This window comes from Dendrobates tinctorius, unplaced genomic scaffold, assembly GCF_039654945.1.
Source record: "Dendrobates tinctorius isolate UK_male_01 unplaced genomic scaffold, ASM3965494v1 ptg000001l, whole genome shotgun sequence".
Taxonomy (NCBI): Eukaryota; Metazoa; Chordata; class Amphibia; order Anura; family Dendrobatidae; genus Dendrobates; species Dendrobates tinctorius.
Genome location: NW_027361669.1, coordinates 16,631,959 through 16,652,500, shown reverse-complemented (window position 1 = coordinate 16,652,500; position 20,542 = coordinate 16,631,959). Strand labels below are relative to the sequence as shown.

Here is a 20,542-nt window from a genome sequence, read left to right as displayed (position 1 = left end):
AGGACGCCCCTATCATTGCTTCAGCGGCCGCTACCATGCCGGAATGGGCTACCCTGATGTCGCAGTCTGACACAGTCCATAGATAACCTGACCTCCACATTACTCCAGGCTCTGCAGGGTCATGTCTCGGCTATGAGCGTTACCCACCAAAGGGACAGCTCCACCCAGGGACAGGCCGGTTATGGCTCTCCCAGACGTAAGCGGACCCACACGTCGCGCTCCTCTGCGTCATCCCCCTCCAGGGAGAGACACCGTAGTTCCAGGTCACCTAGACAGTCCCCTACCACAGACAGACAACGCAGATCCCCACAGCGATCTCCAACCACAGCAGACCTCCACTCCACTTTGCCCATCAGGGATCGCCTTAGTGACACGCATGATTCGGAAGGCATCTGTGACTCCGACTCAGACAACGAAACGGAGAGGTCTGCGGTACCTTGTCCCCCTAGCACTACAGCGCTAGTTGAGGACATAGTGTCTTCCATTCATCGGGTGCTGGAAATTTCTGATCCAACCCCGGAAGCCCCAGAACACAAAATTTGCTTTGAAACTGTCCTGAAACAACCTAAGGTCTTCCCTAATCACCCAGAGTTTCAGACGATACTTACTAAGCAGTTCTCGCCGCCTGAGAAGAAATTTTGCCAATCGCAAATATTTGGAAGCAAGGTACCCCTTCCCACAGAAGGACACCAAGGGGTGGACAGACCCATCCAAAGTGGACCCCCCAGTCTCTAGGCTAGCAGCACAGACCCTACTGTCACTGCCAGATAGCTCAAACCTCAGGGACGCAGCAGACCGGCAGGTAGAACACATGGCTCGTTCAGTTTTCGAAGCAGCAGGGGCCTCCGCGTTCGCTTCAGTTTGGGTGGCCAAGGCCATTCTGGCTTGGGCCAAAGCATTGCAAGATGGTCTTCAAGCTTCAAATCCCGGGCTTTCGGACCAAGCGGTTAAAATAGCAGTTGTAGCAGTTTACATGCTTCATGCAGCCCTGGACTCTGCAAGAGGTGTAGCGGGCATAGAAGCAAACGCCATCACGATCCGGCGTATCCTCTGGCTGCGGGAATGGAAAGTGGATGCGGCCTCAAAGAAGTCCCTCACGCATCTCCTGTACCTTAATAGACGGCTTTTTGGTGAAAAGCTGGACACAATGATATCCAACGCCACTGGGGGTAAGAGTACCTCTCTCCCTCAGCTGAAACCTAAACGCACGTTCAAACGGTGTAACCAAACACTATTCCGATCCTTTCGGAATTCTTCGGGCTGGTCCGTCTCGCGACCAGCACAAAATCTTAACCGCTCTCCATGCAGGGACAACCCACGGCAGTGCAGAGGCCGGACAGGACCTGGCAGTCGAAAGCAGGCCAAGCGAAACCCAAGGGAGGAAAACCTCAGAACTTCTCTTCATCATGACTCACGATCTCCGGAAGACACACCACCAGTAGGAGGGCGACTTCTACTCTTTCAGCAAGTCTGGCTGCCTATTACAGAAGACAGGTGGGTCAGGGAAAATAGTGTCTTCCGGATACAAGATAGAGTTCCCTTCTAGTCCACCGAACCGGTTCTTCCTCTCTGTTCCACCAAAACCGCCAGACAAGGCTCGTGCCTTCCACCAAGCGGTCTCCTCTCTCCTTCAAGCAGGAGTCGTAGTACCGGTTCCCGTGAACGACGCTTCCGAGGGTTCTACTCCAATCTATTCGTAGTCCCCGAAAAAGGAGGCAGCGTCCGGCCCATGCTAGACCTGAAACGGCTCAACAAATATGTACGGGTCCGTTATTTTCGCATGGAGTCCCTTCGGTCCATCATTGCGTCCATGGAGCAAGGAGAATATCTCACCTCCATAGATATACAAGACGCGTACCTGCACATACCAATTGCTTCCGCCCATCAGCGGTTTCTCAGGTTCGCGATCAACCAGAACCACTACCAGTTCGTGGCTCTCCCGTTCGGGCTTGCCACGGCTCCAAGAACGTTTACCAAGGTCATGGCGGCTACCATGGACGTTCTACACTCCAGAGGCATTGTAGTCGTTCCATACCTGGACGACCTTCTCATCAAGGCTTCCTCCTTCAAGGACTGCGAGGACAGTGTCTCAATCACAATCGACACTGAGTCGCCTGGGCTGGTTAGTCAAACTACAAAAGTCATCGACTACCCCGAGTCAGACCCTGGCCTTCCTGGCGATGCTATTCAACACTTCCAGTGGTCTGGTGGTCCTACCCAGGGACAAGACACTGGCTCTCCGTCTGGGAGTTCGCATACTCCTCCGCAATCCTCCTCGATCCCTCCGGTTTGCCATGAGAGTCCTCGGCAGGATGGCATCAGCAATGGAGGCGGTACCATTTGCCCAGTTTCACCTCAGGCCTCTTCAACTTGCCATCCTCAAGTCTTGGGACAGGAATCCCTCCTCCCTCGACAGGGAATTCCGGTTGACATCGTCAACCAGGAGGTCCCTACATTGGTGGCTCAAGCCAACTTAGCTTGCAAGAGGAAAATCTTTTCTCTCAGGTCACTGGAAGGTCCTGACCACCGATGCAAGCCTGACAGGTTGGGGTGCGGTGCACCTTCATCACAGGGCACAAGGCAAGTGGTCACCAGCGGAAATGACTTTGCCCATCAATATTCTGGAAATTCGGGCCATCTTCCTGGTACTGAGAGCCTTTCATCGCTTGCTGGCAGCCTCTCACATAAGGATACAGTCGTCGGACAATGCCACGGCGGTGGCATATGTGCATTGCCCAGGCGATGAGAGAAGTGGCACATATCCTCCACTGGGCGGAAGAGACGCGGTCCACATTGCAGGTGTGGACAACTGGGAAGCCGACTTCCTCAGCAGACAAGGAATGAAGGCGGGGGAGTGGTCTCTCCATCCTGAAATTTTTCACCAGATCTGCCATCGCTGGGGGACCCCAGACTTGCACCTAATGGCATCCCATTAAAATGCCAAGGTCTCCAATTTCATGCCCAGGACATGTGACCCGCGGTCGCTCGGAGCGGATGCCCTGGTGCAGGACTGGACCCAGTTCCAGCTTTTGTACATTTTTCCACCCATCCCCCTGATCTCCAGAGTCGTGAGGAAGATCAAACAACAGGGAGTTCTAACCATCCTGATCGCGCCGGACTGGCCCAGACGTACATGGTACGCCGACGTCGTGCAACTTACAGCAGACGCCCCCTGGCGTCTCCCCAACCGTCACGACCTTCTGTCACAAGGTCCGTTCTACCATCTGAACTCAGGGGCTCTCAATTTGACGGCGTGGCCCTTGAAACCTGGGTTCTAACCCAAGCAGGGCTCTCACCAGACGTCATCACAACCATGATCAGAGCAAGAAAGCCAGCATCCGCCAAGATTTATTATCATACCTGGAGAGCTTTCTTTACCTGGTACGAATCCCGTGGACAGGTCCCACTCACTTATTCCCTCCCGAAAGTGCTGGGTTTTCTTCAATCGGGCCTGGACGCTGGGCTATGCCTAGGCTCGCTTAACAGCCAGATGTCAGCACTTTCAGTGCTTTTCCTAAGGCGTATTGCTAACAAGACGCAAGTAAGGACTTTTCTCCAGGGAGTTTCCAGATTGGTTCCCCCTACAGACGCCCACTGGAAACGTGGGATCTCAACCTGGTCCTGACAGCATTACAGGCACCACCTTTCGAACCCCTTTATAGAAGTCCCACTCCGCATCCTGTCACAGAAAGTGTTTTTTCTGGTGGCAATCGCCTCGCTGCGCAGGGTGTCTGAATTGTCAGCACTCTCCTGCAGACGACCTTTCTCTCTCACCCATGACAGCACCACGGAGAGAGGGGATCCGCCCTTCAGGGACAGGAACCTACAGAAAAAGGGCGGTACCTCTCCTCCGCCTTCAGTTGGGTTCCTGTCCCTGACGGAGGGACCCACAGGACGGTACCTGTGCATCCAGGAGTCCGGGGCCGGCCTGTCCAGTTATCGGCAACGGGGAGGCCCCTGTCGCGGCAGGTGCGGTGCCCGAAGCCACCACCGCGGGGGCCGATGCGGGCTGCCGGGTGAGCGGGGGGGGAGAGACGCCGGAGTCGCCGCCCTGGAAAGGAGAACGGGGCTCAGCGGGACCCGGTGGAGCGTGGGCAGCGCCATGGTACGGAGTACCAAGTTGGCCGCTGCCCCGGAAGTAGAGCAGCGACTTCCGGGTCCCGGAACCGGGCGCATGCGCAGAAGCGCGTTCCCCGACCAGCGCGTGCAGGGGGAGCGGTGACGTCACGCGGCGCTAAGTTTAAAAAGGTGAGGCGCAGAAACTCCTGGCTGGAAGCGATCCTAATAATGGAGGATAGCGACCAGCAACAGGAGCAGAGGCAGCAGCTCAAACAGCAGCAGCACCACCACCGACAAAAGGAACAAAACAGAGCGCCGGCACTCCACGTGGCGTAGTACGTCACCAGCGAGGAGCAAAACGCCACCAGGAGATCAGCCAATACTGGACCTGACTCCGTCTCCCGAACCGGTACCTGCAGCCGCGCGCCTTTTTTGGGGTAAGTGATCTTCGTGAATGTCACCCTTGTAATGCAGTCCCTCTCCCTTATTAGGGAAAGAAGAAGGCTAAAAAGAACAGGGAATGTCCCACTTGCACTAAACCCCTACCGGTATCATGGGAGAAAAAAACTGTGCGAGTCCTGTACAAAAGAAATTGTCAGGAGACTCCGGATTTTGCATCTGACCTAAGGGCCGCAATTAATTCAGAGGTCCAGAGTGCCCTCGAATCCCTTAAACATAAGGATAAAACGAGGGAAAAAGACACGGTAGAAACCTCCCAGTCAGATTCTTCCACATCGGGAGAAATCTCGTCTAAATCCTCAGAATCCGGCTCCTCATCCTCAGATGAGGAAACAGGAGGGCGCCATTGTTTTCCCCTAGAAGAGGTAGACCTTACAGCTTTCACTAGTTTGTCTATCATGGGGGTATTGGACCCGAGGCCAGATAAGACAGTCCAGGACATAATGTTCGGGGGACTAGGCCAGAAAAAACGGAGAGTATTTCCGCTGAACGAAATCGTCAAGGGTCTAATCAAAAAGGAATGGGATAAGCCAGATAGGAAAAAATACTACGGTCCCTTCCCTTAAAAGGAAATATCCCTTTGAGGAGGAGGCATCCACGTCTTGGGATAGAGCCCCGAAACTCGATGTAGCAGTTGCTAAAGCCTCAAAGAAATTCGCCCTTCCCTTTGAGGACATGGGCACCCTCAGGGACCCCCTAGATAAGAAGGCGGATACCTTTCTAAAGGGGGCTTGGGAGTCGGCAGGCGGTAACCTCAGGCCAGCGATAGCGGCGACATGTACCTCAAGAGCCCTAATGGTATGGGTGGACCAACTTGAGAAACAGCTGAGGGAAGGGACACCTAGAGATAAAATTTTAGATTCTATCCCAGTAATAAGGGGAGCGGCTGCATTCCTAGCGGACTCATCGGCCGATTCAGTCAGACTATCGTCCAAAACAGCAGCACTTTCAAACGCGGCCCGAAGGACACTATGGCTTAAAAGTTGGCATGGGGACCTACAGACCAAAATGAAATTATGCTCCATCCCCTGTGAAGGAAAATTCCTTTTTGGGGGAAAGTTAGATGACATCCTCCAGAAAGCAGGGGACAAGAAAAAAGGATTCCCAAATTTAGGGCCAGCGGCATTTAAAAGACCCTTTCGGAATAGAAGGTTTTTTCAGAGAAGACCACCAAGGGAACAAAAGTGGGATGATAAAAGAAGAGATAGAGGCTTCTTCTTTAATAACTCTCCCCGGGACAAAAAGCCCTCCAAGTGACAGTACGCCAAGGGTGGGGGGAAGGTTATCCTTTTTCCTTCCAGCCTGGAGGAGAATTTCAACAAATCCATGGATAATAAACCTAATCCAGGAGGGCCTAAGGATAGACTTTCTCTCTCTCCCGCCTCAAAAATATGTAACAACGCCGCTGAGATCCAGCATGCGAGAACAGGAAGCGCTAGAAAGCGAGGTTCTAGGCCTAGTAAAAAAAGGAGTCCTCCAGGAGGTTCCCTTGCAGGATATGGGCAGAGGGTTCTACTCCCCCCTTTTTCTAGTGACCAAACCAGACGGCACCTTTCGTACAATTATAAATCTGAGAAAGCTAAACAAATACGTCAAGAACCAGAGCTTCAAAATGGAGTCGATCAAATCTACCACCAAAGTCCTGTTCCCAAACTGCTACATGACGGTGTTGGACCTCAGCGACGCTTATTATCACGTCCCTATCCACAAAGACTCCAGGAAGTATCTGAGGTTAGCCGTCTCAATAAAAGGCAAGGTGAAAGAATTCCAGTACAGAGCCCTGCCGTTCGGAATATCGATAGCCCCGCGAGTATTCACCAAAATAGTAGCGGAAATGATGGCTCATATAAGGGAACAAGATATAATAATAATCCCGTATCTAGACGATTTCCTAATAGCGGGCAGCTCGGCTCAAAAATGCAGGGAACAGAGAGACAGGGTGATGAACACTCTACAAGACCTGGGCTGGCTTCTAAATCTAAAAAAATCAAGATTGGAGCCCAGCAGGGTACAAGAATTCTTGGGCCTAACACTAGACTCAAACATTCAGGAGTGTCGCCTCCCAGACCACAAAAAGATCGCTCAAATTACAGCAAGAGCAATCCAAAATCCCTCCATGACACTAAGGAAGGCCATGTCACTGTTGGGTTCACTATCTGCCTGCCTGCCAGCAGTTCAATGGGCTCAGTTACACACGAGAAATCTCCAGTGGGACGTATTGGCCAACCAGGCAGTAATAGGGGGACACCTAGAGGGTCGCATTACCCTAAATTCAAGCACTATTCATTCCCTAGCTTGGTGGGGAAACCAGGAGAACCTGTCCAAAGGGATCCCCTGGGCATCAAAGATAACACACATAGTGACAACGGATGCCAGTCCCACAGGATGGGGAGCGCACATGAACAATGAGGTGACACAGAGCGCATGGGGAAATCAAGAACGAAAAGCCTCCTCAAATCAAAATGAGCTTCTAGCAGTAGGCTATGCCCTAACACACTTCCTAACCCTACTCCAGAACCATCATGTTCGTATCCTTTTGGACAATCGGGTCACAGTGGCCTATATGAATCACCAGGGGGGAACCAGGTCCCGAGCCCTAATGGACACATCCGCCAAAATCCTCAAACTAGCGGAGGCAAACCTGTTATCTCTGACAGCCCTACACATCCGCGGTACAGAGAATCAAAAGGCAGACTTTCTGAGCCGGACCCAATTACGACAGGGAATGGGTACTAAAGCAGTCCATTTTTCGGCAGATTGTAAAAATAATAATAAATTTAATAATAATAAATTTTATTTTTATAGCGCCGACATATTCCGCAGCACTTTACATTTCAGAGGGGATTTGTACAGACAATAGACATTACAGCATAACAATAATCACATACAGTAGATTATAACAAATACCAAGAGGAGTGAGGGCCCTGCTCGCAAGCTTACAGTCTATGAGGAAAGAGGTAGACACGAAAGGTGGGTGGTAACAGTTGCCCTGATTGTATGGACCAGCCATAATGTTAAGTGTGTAACAGTACAGACACAGAGGGCTAATGGATGCATAAAGCATGTGGGAACATGATGCTGGGAACCTGGTTATGGTAAAACTTTTGGCTCTGCCACACAGGGATAGGTTAGGTTAATGTGTTGAGGCGATAGGCCAGTCTGAATAAATGCGTTTTCAGGACACGCTTAAAATTGTGGGGATTGGGGACTAATCGTATTGACCTGGGAAGTGCATTCCATAGAATTGGCGCGGCACGTGTAAAGTCTTGGAGACGGGAGTGGGAGGTTCTGACTATTGAGGATACTAACCTCAGGTCATCAGCAGAACGGAGGGCGCGGGTAGGGTGGTATACTGAAACAAGGGAGGAGATGTAGGGTGGTGCTGAGCCATGGAGGGCTTTGTGGGTGAGGGTAATAAGTTTATACTGAATTCTGGAGTGGATGGGTAGCCAGTGTAATGACTGGCACAAGGTAGAGGCATCGGTGTAACGATTGGTGAGGAATATGATCCTGGCTGCAGCATTCAAGACAGATTGGAGAGGGGAGAGTTTGGTAAGAGGGAGACCGATTAGAAGAGAGTTACAATAGTCGAGACGAGAATGAATAAGAGAAACGGTAAGAGTTTTTGCAGAGTCAAAAGTAAGAAAAGGTCGAATTCTAGAAATGTTTTTGAGGTGCAGATGACAAGAGCGAGCCAGTGATCGAATGTGGGGGGCAAAGGAAAGCTCGGAATCAAGTATGACCCCAAGACAGCGGGCATGTTGCTGGGGAGTAATAGTGGAACCACACACGGAAATGGCAATGTCGGGTGTAGGTACATTAGTAGCGGGAGGAAACACAAGAGTAAAAATGTGGGGGACCCCAGACATAGATCTGTTCGCCGACTTCAAAAACAAAAAAGTAGACGCCTTCTGCTCCCTAGATCCCAGGGGGAATCCTCTAACTCTGGACGCATTTATGCTCCCATGGACACAGAGTCTAACATATGCCTTTCCCCCAATCATGCTCATTCCAGCAGTCCTAAAGAAAGTCAGGGAGGACAGGGCGAGAATGATACTGATAGCCCCCTTCTGGCCCAAAAGAACCTGGTTTTCCTGGCTAAGACTGCTCTCAGTAACCGACCCATGGGTCCTACCGGATCTCCCGGACCTGCTATCGCAGGGCCCAGTGCTACATCCTCAGGCACCGAACCTCCATTTAACAGCATGGAATTTTAAAGGGCACTGATGAGGGACAGGGGTTTTTCAGAAAACCTGATAACTACACTACAAAAACGTAGGAAACCGGTTACAATGAGAGCTTATGGCAGAACATGGAAAAAATTTCTATCCACCTCTAGGGCAAAGGTTCAGGACGGGGTTCAGATTGATAAGATCCTAGAATTTCTACAAAAGGGCCTAGAACAGGGTCTGGCGGTCAACACATTAAAAGTACAAATAGCGGCGTTAGGCGCCCTCTATAACCATGATGTGGCAGGTGACCCCTGGGTAGCACGGTTTATTAAAGCCGCAACCAGATCTAGGCCAATAGCCAGTCAAAGATTACGATCATGGGACCTGAATCTTGTACTTTCAACACTGACAGGCCCTCCGTTTGAACCAATTCACTCGGCACCCCTAAAAATCCTATCTCTTAAAACTGTGCTTCTGGTGGCACTAACATCAGCCCGAAGAGTGAGCGATATTCAAGCCTTGTCAGCGGGGCCTCCTTTTACAAAAATTCTAGAGGATAGTCATCCTAAAACCTGACCCAGCCTATTTACCTAAAGTGTCATCACATTTTCACAGGTCCCAGGAGGTAGTCCTTCCTTCCTTCTGCCCAAATCCAAAAAATAAGGGGGAAGAAAAGTTCCACACTTTAGATGTTAAAAGGTGCCTAGTACAGTACTTAGAGGCCACCAAAAAGTGTAGGAAGGAAGACTCTCTCTTTGTATGTTTCCAGGGTCCTCGGAAGGGGCTCAAAGCATCCAAGAGTACCCTGGCAAGGCGGATAAGGGATGTGATTGCCCTGGCATATTCATCCAGCGGGAATACCATCCCAGAGGGGTTGAGAGCTCATTCCACAAGGGCAATGGCGACCTCATGGGCTGAAAAATCTGAGGTATCATTAGAACAAATCTGTAAGGCGGCCACCTGGTCATCACCTTCGACCTTTTTTAGGTACTAATAGATTAGATTTAGCCTCTACATCTGACCTGACCTTCGGGAGAAGGGTCCTTCAGGCGGTGGTCCCTCCCTAAGCTACCAATCTCTGAAATTCTCTCCGTGGTGCTGTCATGGGTGAGAGAGAATAGCTTAGTTACTCACCGATAACGGTGTTTCTCGGAACCCATGACAGCACCCGCTTATTCCCCTCCCCTTCACGAGTATGGTGAGCACGTTTTACTGTTAGTAGAGTGTTTCCGTTTAGGCACGGTGCTTTGATAAGTAAGCAGTATTATAATATTGTGTATATATTTCTGTTGTCTAACTAACCTGGAGACCCTCTGATGCTCTGTAACCAACTGAAGGCGGAGGAGAGGTACCGCCCTTTTTCTGTAGGTTCCTGTCCCTGAAGGACGGATCCCCTCTCTCCGTGGTGCTGTCATGGGTTCCGAGAAACACTGTTATCGGTGAGGAACTAAGCTATTCCTAACTTTTCACCAGGACAGGGTGGGTCTCCGTACAGTACCATCCTTTCTTCCGAAGGTTGTGTCCACCTTCCACCTCAATGAAGAAATCTCACTGCCATCCCTTTGCCCGGTTCCGGTTCATAGAGTGGAGAAGGCTCTGCATACGCTTGACCTCGTCAGGGCATTGCGTATATATGTGTCTAGGACTGCACCCTTCCGGAAGTCTGATTCCCTTTTCCTTCTTCCGGAGGGCGTTCGCAAGGGTCTGCCGGCTTCCAAAGCTACCCTTGCCAGGTGGATCAAGTCCACCATACAAGAGGCTTACCGACTTAACAGTTCCCCTCTTCCGGCCGGTATCACGGCGCACTCTATGCGGGCAGTAGGGGCATCCTGGGCCATTCTGCACCAGGCTTCGGCACAACAAGTGTGTAAGGCGGCCACTTGGACTAGCCTACACACGTTTACGAAACACTACAGTGTTCATACCCAGTCCTCAGCGGATGCAAGCCTGGGTAGACGGGTTCTGCAGGCGGCAGTGCCCCAAGTTTAGGCACCTGCTAGCACAATATTCGTCCATTGCTTCCCACCCAGGGACTGCTTTGGGACGTCCCATGGTTCTGTGTCCCCCAATGAGGCAACAGAGTAAAGGAGATTTTTGTGTACTCACTGTAAAATCTCTTTCTCTTAGCCTCTAATTGGGGGACACTGCTACCACCCTGTTGCCCTTACGGGCCGTTGTTTACGGTTGAGTTCTCATATTGTTCTTTGAGCTCGTACATAGTAGCCTTCTTACAGGCATGGTTTTGTTTCTGTTATGTTCCTCCTAATGCTTTTGCACAAAACTGGAGAAGGCTGATGCCGTCCATGGGTGTATACTGCAGAGGAGGAGCCAATGTTAATCTTTTTCAGATTATGCATAGTGTCGCCTCCTAGTGGACAGCAGCATAACACCCACGGTTCTGTGTCCCCCAATTAGAGGCTAAGAGAAAGAGATTTTACGGTGAGTACACAAAAATCTCCTTTTTTCTATAAAATACTTGTGTAAAAGCGGCAAAACATTAAAAAAAAAATATGAATGTGGTATCGCTGTAATCGCACCAACTCGAGGAATAAAGTTGCCTTATCGATTTTACAAGACTCAGCCCCCCAGAAAATTTAAAAAAAAAAAAAAAAAAAACTGTTCCTGAACTGCTGGTTTTTGTTTATTCTGTCTCCCAAAAATTAGAATAGAAAACAATAAAAAAAAATATAATTTGCCCTAAAGTGATACCAATAAAAACGTCAACTTGTCCCGCAAAAAGTCACATGACTGTCCGCCCAAATATGGACAATCTATAGCTATCAGGATATGGGGATTTAAAAACTTATTTTTGCAATAAAAAGCATCTTTTAGTGTGTGACAGCAGCCAAACATTAAAAAGGACATAAATCTGGTATCGCTGTAATCGCACCGACCTGAAGAATAAAGTCGCCTAATCACTTATACCGCACGAGGAAATGCATAAATAATTATTTTTTATATAAATAAAACCAGTTGTTCCCCTGCTGTTGATTTTTTTAGCATTCTGCCTCCCAAAGAATGCAGTAAGGCTTGGCTCACATTTACTTTACGCTGACAACTTACACGGGGTTACCGTGTAAATCTCTGAAGACTCCCTATAATGAGGCAGATAGAGGCACTGTGGACGCCATCTGGCCTATGATCTAGGTGTGTCTTTCTTTTTAGGCTTGCATAAAAGTGCTGTCGACCAGAGTTTTGTGCAGTTCTGTAAAGGACAACATTGAACAGAGGCCACACTGAGTACAGAATAACCCTGCTGCCTCTTTATAGTGAATAGATCCCTCTGAGGTTTTATCTGAATTGCTTCACTTGGAGATGTAGATGGAACCCCTGATGTAAGTGCTCAGCATAGAGCACAGGATAAACTTGATCCCAAATGTTACCAACAAAAACTTGAAGTCAATCCACAAAAAAAAGCTTCCCCTCCGGTCCGACATCTATTAACAGAAATATGGGGGCTTCCACATTGCTGGTAGTACAAAGACTCTGGAAAAGTGAAATGGCTCCTCAACCCCCAAAACAAATTCAGCAAATTCTGCACTCTCAAATCCCACTATCCACCTCCTTCTGAGCCCCATAGTGTACCTAAACCACATTTAGCGCCCACATGTTTGGCATTTCTGTAGTGATGAGAGCCCGCCTAATTTACAGGTGGTGTCTCCAGAAGCATGGGCTGGGCATAATGTACTGGTCACTACAATGGCAGTTTGCAATTTTCACTCGGCAACATCCACTGCTGCTTGTTTCTGGAGAACACCCATGGAGTCAAAATCATCACTACATCTGTAGATAAATTCCCAAAGGGTTATAATTTCCAAAATGGGGTCACTTGAGGAGGGTATTCTGCTTTTCTAGCACTTATGGACTCTATATGGACTCCACAAACTATTGTAGGAACAAGAATCTTTGTTCCAGGAGACAAATAGCGCTCTCTCCCTCCCGAGTCTCTCTGTATGGTTAAGTAGTACTGTACAGCCACAGATGTGGTATTGCCACGTTCAGTAGAAATTGTGGGACAAATTTTGGTGCCCTTTTTTCCCATTTGCTAGTGATGAAAATGTAAAATCTGGGGCTAAAGCAAATTTTGCTAAAATTGTAATTTTTTTTTTTCTTCACTGCCCAATGGTATAAAATTCTTTCAGACATCGGAAATGTCAATATGATCACTGCACCCCTAGATGAATTGAGTGGTGTAGGTGTAAAATGGGGTCACGTATGGGGGGCTCTGCCAACATGACATGGCACGCTCAAACCAGTGTAGCAAAATCTGAGCTGCAATATGGCGCTTTTATACGGAGCTTTTCACTGTCTCAAAAGTAGTTTTTGCCAACATATGAGGTATCTGAGTACTCAGGAGAAATTGCACACCAAATTTTGGGGTTCATTTTCCCCCTGATCTCTGTGTGAAAATGTTCATTTTTCCCTCCACAATGGCATCAGTTCCTGTGAAGCACCTGAAGGGTTAATACACTTGAATGTGGTTTTGAGCACCTTGGGTGCAGTTTTTAGAGTGGTGTCACTTTTGGCTACTTTCTGTTACATAGGCCCCTCAAAGTGACTTCAGATGTGATGTGGTCCATACAAAAAAAAATGGTGTAAAAATGAGAAATCGCTGGTCAACATTTAACCCTTATAACTTCCTAACAAAAAAAAATGTTTAAAAAATTGTGCTGAAGTGAAGTAGCCATGTTGAATATTTTGTTAACTATTTTGTGTGACATGACTGATGTTAAGGGCATGAAAATTGCAAACTTTTCACCAAATTTCCCATTTTTTTCACAAATAAACACAAGTCATATCAAAGGAATTTTACCACTCTTATGAAGTACAATATGTCACGAAAAAAACAATGTCCGAATCCGTGGGATCCGTTAGAGTTCCAGAGTTATTGCTAGATAAACTGACCCTGGTCAGAATTGTAAAATTTGGCTTGTTTGGGAAGGTGAAAATGGGCTCGGGGGTGAAGAGGTTAATATGGAAAATGTATGTATTGCTATGTCATTGAGCAATTTCCGCACTGTTACTTGTGTATGGCATAACTACTGCACTTTTGTTGGCAGGTGAACAAACCTGTTGGGAAGGTTCAGATTTTAACTGCTGATTTGTCAGAAATTCCTCGCTGTAACTGCAAGGCCTCCGATGATAACCCTTGTGGTCAGGACTCTGAATGCATTAATCGTATGCTGCTGTATGAATGCCATCCTTCTGTGTGCCCAGCGGGTGAAAGCTGCCAGAATCAGTCTTTCTCTCTACGTGAATATCCAGAAGTGGAAATTTTCCGAACTCTAAGCCGAGGCTGGGGGCTACGTTGTAAGAGTGATATTAAAAAAGTGAGTTTCCCAAGTTTTCTTTCTTTGCATTCGTTATCAGTTTGTTTACCCCTCACCCATTGAAGTAACAATCATTTCATTTTTTTTTCTTTATCAATAGTAAACTTGTAAATAAGAAACGTTTTAATATCTTATCAGAGAAACTCCCTTATTTCTCCCACTGAACTGATTTTTTTCCTATCCTCAAAAATCTCGATTCACAGGTAAAATATCTTGAATGAATACTGTTTACTGTAATTGCGATAAATGACAGTTTGTGCTCATAAAGTTTTATGAAGAATGTCTGCCTCTAGCCCCTTCCTCCTCTTCATCTTTCGCTCCCTATAGTTATAAAAGCACAAGCTGTCATCTCTTACCTCTGTGATGGAAAACGAAAATCCATCTTCACTGAAGAAACTTAAGACTGAATGATGAGCCTTGCAGGAGAACAGATTTCTCTGATTAGTTTTATTTTTAAATGTACTAGATTTTAGGAAATAAAATGTCGGTTACTCTTTAATGGAATGAGAGATGTTATTTTGTTCCTGCTCTTCATCTGTTCCTTTATTACATTTGGTACTCCCTGTAGGGTGAATTTGTTAATGAGTATGTGGGAGAAATGATTGATGAAGAAGAGTGTCGTGCTCGTATTCGCTATGCACAGGAGCATGATATCTCAAACTTCTACATGCTTACTCTTGATAAGGTAATATGGTTTTACTTGTTGATTTAACAGTTTAGAATGCCTAATCTATTGTGAGCCAATGTACTGATAGCCATAAGATATTGATAGTGTTTTGGGAAATTCCCGTTTGTGTGTGGCTAGCATGAGGTCTAATTAAGGCCTGAGAACTGTCCTGTAAAGGCCTCGTTACACACAACGATGTCCCAGTGATCCCACCAACGATTCGACATGGATGGGATCGCTGGGACATAGGCTGATCGCTGGTGACCTGTCACATAGACGGAATCACCAGCGTTCAGGACCAGCGAACAAGCTGGTATCTAGGGTAAACAGCGGGTATCCAAGAGCCGCGCAGCTTAGTTACCCGCTGTTTACCCTAGATACCAGCGTGCAGCGTTGCTGATCGTTGGTCTCCAGCGATGCGTGCTGGCCAGTGGGAGACCAACCATCAAAATATGGCCCAGGACGATCCTGCACGATCAGCGATACCTGGTTTGGTCGCTGATGGATGTCGCACACAGCGAGATCGCTGGAGAGATCGCTGATGCGTCACAAAATAAGCAATCTCGCTGTGTGTGACGGGGCCCTAACATTTCTTGTTGAGCCAAATTGTAGTTGTACTTTAAGCCCTTACTTCAAATAAAGCCCGCGTGTGTAGAGCAGGTTCAGAAGCTGGATCCACTCCATGCTCAGCAGATGTCAATTGTGTTATACAGCTGGCATTTGCTCCTAGCTTCCTCCATTGGCTGCTGCTTTGGAAAATATATCAGGACTTAGAAACTTCATTCCTGTTAGTGCTTAGGCACATTTTTTTTTTTTTTTTTTTTTTTTTTTTTTTTTTTTTACAGGAGGCGACTTACATTACTGTTGTGCCTGACGCAGGTAATTGACCTTTCCTGTCAGGGTTTCAGTTGCTCCCTGTCAACACTGCAGTAGTTTATTTTCCTGTTGACAGTGTGGGACTACTGGTGTTATGCTGATTGACAGCCCAGTTTAACAGTGGAGAGCTGGCTGTCAATCAGCATAACACCAGTAGTCCTCCCTGTCAGCAGGAAGAGAAACTGCTGCTCTGCAGAGAACGGTGCCGTGCACAACAGGCAGATATGTAGCAACTACATTCCTGTTAGTACGTAGACAGATGTTTTTTTTTCTTTCTCGCTTCATTGGGGGACACAGGTTACCACGAGTGTATGCTGCTGTCGCTAGGAGGCTGTACGTAGACAAAAAAAAAAAAAAACATTTAAGTCCTGGATATGCCGTTTAACCACTTACCATCACAGACAGCAGCTTGTAAATGCTGTGATTGACAGTATTTGGGCCCCCTTTGGAGTGATCACAAAGTGGCTATGGTTCACCATGGCAGCTGGGCCGCATTGTGAAGGCCCCATTGGTTGCCAACTTGGTACTTTTGTGAAACTCAGCGCACCCTATATATTGCAATATATGGTACGAAGTAGTATTGCATTTTATTTAAAAAATGTGATCAAAGGATCACTGGTCCAACTCCCTGAAGTGTCAATGAAAACAAAATAAATTCTAATCACAGCCTTGTTTCTAATTTAATTTTAAGATGTTTATTTTACTTTATCGTTGCATGTGTGAAAGTCTAATTTACTACAAGATAACATTTAAAACATTTTTTTGGACAATGTAAATGTGCTTGCTAGTTCTGTGTATTTCTGATGTCCTGATGCCCCATGGACAATGGATTTTTATACATTGGTCTTTTGCACAGATTACCTTTTATTTCATAATTTTATATTTCAATACATTTTAACCCATATGGTAGAAGTCGTAAAAACCTGGAAAACACCAGGAAGGCAGTTTATTTCAGTCAATGATGCTCCAAAAAATTCAATAAAAACAAAAAGCATTCAATGCATATGTACCCCAAAAGAGTGTCAATAAAAGCACCAGTTTGCCATGCAAAAATTAAAATTACCCAGCTCCATTACATTGCGTTAAAGTTTGGTCCATTTTTCAGTACATTTACCGCTTCACGACCCTTGACGCACCCATATGTCCTATTCGGATAGGGGATCCAGACTATTGATGTGAAGGTACGTCATGGAGATTGCAAAAAAGGAGGAAAAAGAAGGACCAAAAAGGAAGTGCACACCACCAATCAATATGATTGCAAAAAGAGCTTTATTAACAACAATGTTTTAAAAACATATAAAAACAACAAAGATGACAAACCCACTGTTAGCCCTGATCTGTACAAAAAATAATAATGAAGAATGAGTCTTTTGCATGTGACACCTAAATAGATAGGAGGGCATTATTATAATAAAGTGCATCAACATCAATATATACATATAGTCCCACCATAATGCCCCGCATAACATGCAAAACTGCTGAGATCACATCAATCTTAAAGACTCAAAACCATGAACCGCCTTCAGGTAGGATATAGCCATAATCAACATGCCAGCCACAATTAACGTATAGAACAGCACCATTCAAAATCTCGAAGTACCCAAGAGATATAGCTGGGGCATAAATAGAATATGTGACCAATGTATGCACAAAAATGTGCCAAAATGTGCCCCACACCACAAGATGTATAAGTAGACCCTGCACAATTAATGTGCTGTAAAAGCAAGCCACAAGAAAGTGGCAGATAAAGCATCCTAATTAGGGAACACTATGCATGCAGACAATACATGCCAGTGCTGTCAGCCCTCCAAGGGCTGGGGGCAACAAGTCACATATGAGACAGGGCAAAGCATGGTAAAAGAAATAAGAGATCCATACCGAGGCGCCAATACAGACGGGGTAACGGGTGGGAAGAACCCAACGCGTGTCGCCGTGCTCAGATGGCTCAGTATACTTTTATGTGACCATTGATCTGCACCCCCCACTATTGATATTTTGTTTAATATTCGCAGTGCGCCCTTTCACTCTTTATCTCAGGTACGTCATGGAGATTGAGCACAGTTCCAGTGAATGCGCTTACGACTGCCGCCGGGAGCTTGGTTTACGTGACCCAAGAGTCCCAGCTGTCACTGCCAGGAGCGGTGCCCACACTGCCCTCATCTGTTTAGCCCCCTAAATGCCGCAATCAATATCAATCGCTGCATTTGTGAGGCTAGGACAGGGAGGAGGCTCAGTCTCCCGTCCAGTGGGCGCCCTCACAGCCTGATGGTTGTCATGGCAACCCAAGGTCGCGACGACTGGGAGCCTGTTAGACCATTTCAGAAGCAAGACAGGGGAGTGCAATTAATTTTCCCAAGAGGCCACATGAGACCGTGACTGTTGTGGAGGCCAAACCAATAGGCTGAAATTAATGCTGCTCACTATTATCATTAATTCTAATAATTTAATATTGTGTCATTTTATATTAAGCAGAATGGAGTATGTTGACATCCCCCTATATACCTTATGAGCCTGCACACAGCCCCCTGTATACCGTAAAAGCACGCCACATAGCCTCCCTAAGTAGAGCACAAGCCCCATAATAGCCTCCCATGTACAAAACGAGCCCCCACATAGCTTCCCATGTACATACTGTACAAATATACCATAGAAATGGGGGAAAAAAATTGGCATATACACTTCTCACTCCTTTTCACCAGGCACTCTGCTTCCGGATCCAGTGCACAGACTCCGCAAAGCACAGCTGACTCAATGAAATGATATTGCGTCAGCTGTCTCACGCTGATTGGTGGAAGAAGGGGCCAGCGGAACTTCCTCCGCAAACTATTCTAGGAAAATCTGCGTTCCAGGGGGCAAATAGTGCTCCATCCCTACCGGGACTCTCCGCATGGCTAAGCAGTACTAAATAGCCACATATGGAGTATTTCTATACTCAGCAGATATTGTGGGACACATTCTGGTGACAATTTTACCCACTTATTGTGTGAAAATGTTAAATCTGGGGCTAAAACAATTTTTGTGGTAAAAATGTAATTGTTTTCTTCACTACCCAATGGTATAAAAGTCAATGACACACCTGTATTGACAATATGATCATTACACCCCTAGATAAATTCATTGAGAGGTGTAGTTTGTAAAATGTGGTCACTTATGGGACGTTCTACTGTCCTGGCACCTTGGGCTCTCCCAGTGGGTCATGGCACCCTCAAATCATAATGCTAAAATCTGCACTATAATATGGCGCTTCTAACCTTTTGAGCTTTGCACTGTGCCTCAAAAGTAGTTTTCACCCACACATGGGGTATTGGCAAACTGAGGAGAAATAGCACAACAAATTCTGGGGTCTATTTTCTCGAGTTACCCCACTGTGTATGCACATCAGGGGCCCTCCTAAAGTGGCATGGCATCCGCTCTCGGTTCCAGCCAATTTTGTGTTCAAAAAGTTAAACCTTTCTCCTTCCCTTCCGGGTCCTGCCGTGTGCCCAAACGGTGGTCTTCCTCCTCACATGGGGTATCGTCGAACTCAGAAATTGCACAACAATTTTTTCGGTCCATTTCTTTATCGCTTCATTGGGGGGCACCGATAACCATGGGTGTATGCTGCTGTCACTAGGAGGCGCTGACACTAGGCAAAAGGAAAAAAAATAACACCTCCCCAGCCGTATACACCCACCGACAGGCACTAAGCTACTCAATTTAAGCTTAGTGTCTGTAGGAGGTTGACCTGGATCTGATTTGTTTTACAGGCTCTTCATCTTCAGGGTAACAGGGTGTAAAGTCTCACCCTGTTTTCCCACACTCGTGACTGAGAGAGCAGGGTGGTGTCACCCCCATCGCCCACTCTCAGACCCGCAGGCAGGACCTTATCCCCTGTCACCTTCATGGGTGTCTTGGGGTGATGTACGACGGCCGGTCTATTGCCTTTTCCCCTCCTCACCCCTCTCCTCGGAGAGGGCTGAGAGAAAGACGGTGGTCACCAGCGGTGGCCTCCCCCTTTCTTGTAAGGGGTTGATGCCATCTTCTGCACCATCCTAAGTTGGTGCGGGAAGGAGGATCCCTGTCTTACAATATGTCTGTCTACTTCCAGGGAAGCGCTTTTCAGGGTGCTCCCAGTGTTTGGCCATGGTCGCCTCAAATTCTTTATGATTGGGAAATGTCCGGGGAGGACATTTTACCGGTTTTTAGGAGACAGTGTTCTGGAGTGGGAACCTCGTCCTCCTTTAGCTTAATGGTTTGAGTGGTCGCTAAAATAAGGCTATCAACCATGTCTTGTATCTTGGAAGTCTGGCCCGAATCAGTCGGACCCAGACTGGGTATCCAGTTCAGACCCAAACGCCTCCTCCGAGGAGGTGGAGAGGGGGGCATGGTGGAAAGAGTAGAGGGGCCTGGGGAACTGGATGAGGAGCTAGGGAGAAGGGGAAAAAAAAAAACTGTGATCCAGGTCAGGACAAAGGCGGCTACAGCTTAACAAAATTTTATTGGACAACTTGAAAGTATATAAGTGCTTTAAAAAAATATGTGCATAGCAAACACCGAGCACACCAGTACTGGTGGGCGTTGGCAGGCTGGGGGATTTACCTACAGACCGGTAAGCTGACTACACTTTTTTGTTCTCTTCTATTCATTGAGGAGCTAGGGAGAGTCCGCTTCCTAGATTTTTCCCAATCTGTCCCTGCGAAGGTCGTGGTCAGGTGCGTGCGAATCACCCTGTGAGGCGTTCGGAGCACTGGTGGCGGCAGATAAATTTGGAAGACGTTCCAAGGCCTGGACGAGGGACTGTGATATTTTTGTCAGGTCCGAGACCAACTGAGACATGGCAACAGCCCACTCCGGAGGCAGGGGTATGCTCTCATCCCGGGCATTAGTGTGATCCTGTGGGGCAGACATGGTGGAAGGGCTGCAGGGTGGGGGGGGGACGGGACGGCTGACCTGAGGACCACTTTCTCTTGCATCAGGCGTAATGGATCTTGGTGGGCTTA

At 47.4% G+C, this 20,542-nt stretch overlaps 1 protein-coding gene across 1 annotated transcript in view; it reads left to right on the top strand.

Moving 5' to 3' along the window:
* NSD1 (nuclear receptor binding SET domain protein 1) overlaps nucleotides 1-20,542 on the top strand; it is a 191,852-nt gene that overhangs the window by 138,374 nt on the left and 32,936 nt on the right. Inside the window, exons 18-19 of the mRNA XM_073569139.1 lie at nucleotides 13,751-14,020; nucleotides 14,589-14,705. Of these exons, the coding sequence (XP_073425240.1) occupies nucleotides 13,751-14,020; nucleotides 14,589-14,705 (387 nt within the window). The remainder of the gene's footprint in view (nucleotides 1-13,750; nucleotides 14,021-14,588; nucleotides 14,706-20,542) is intronic.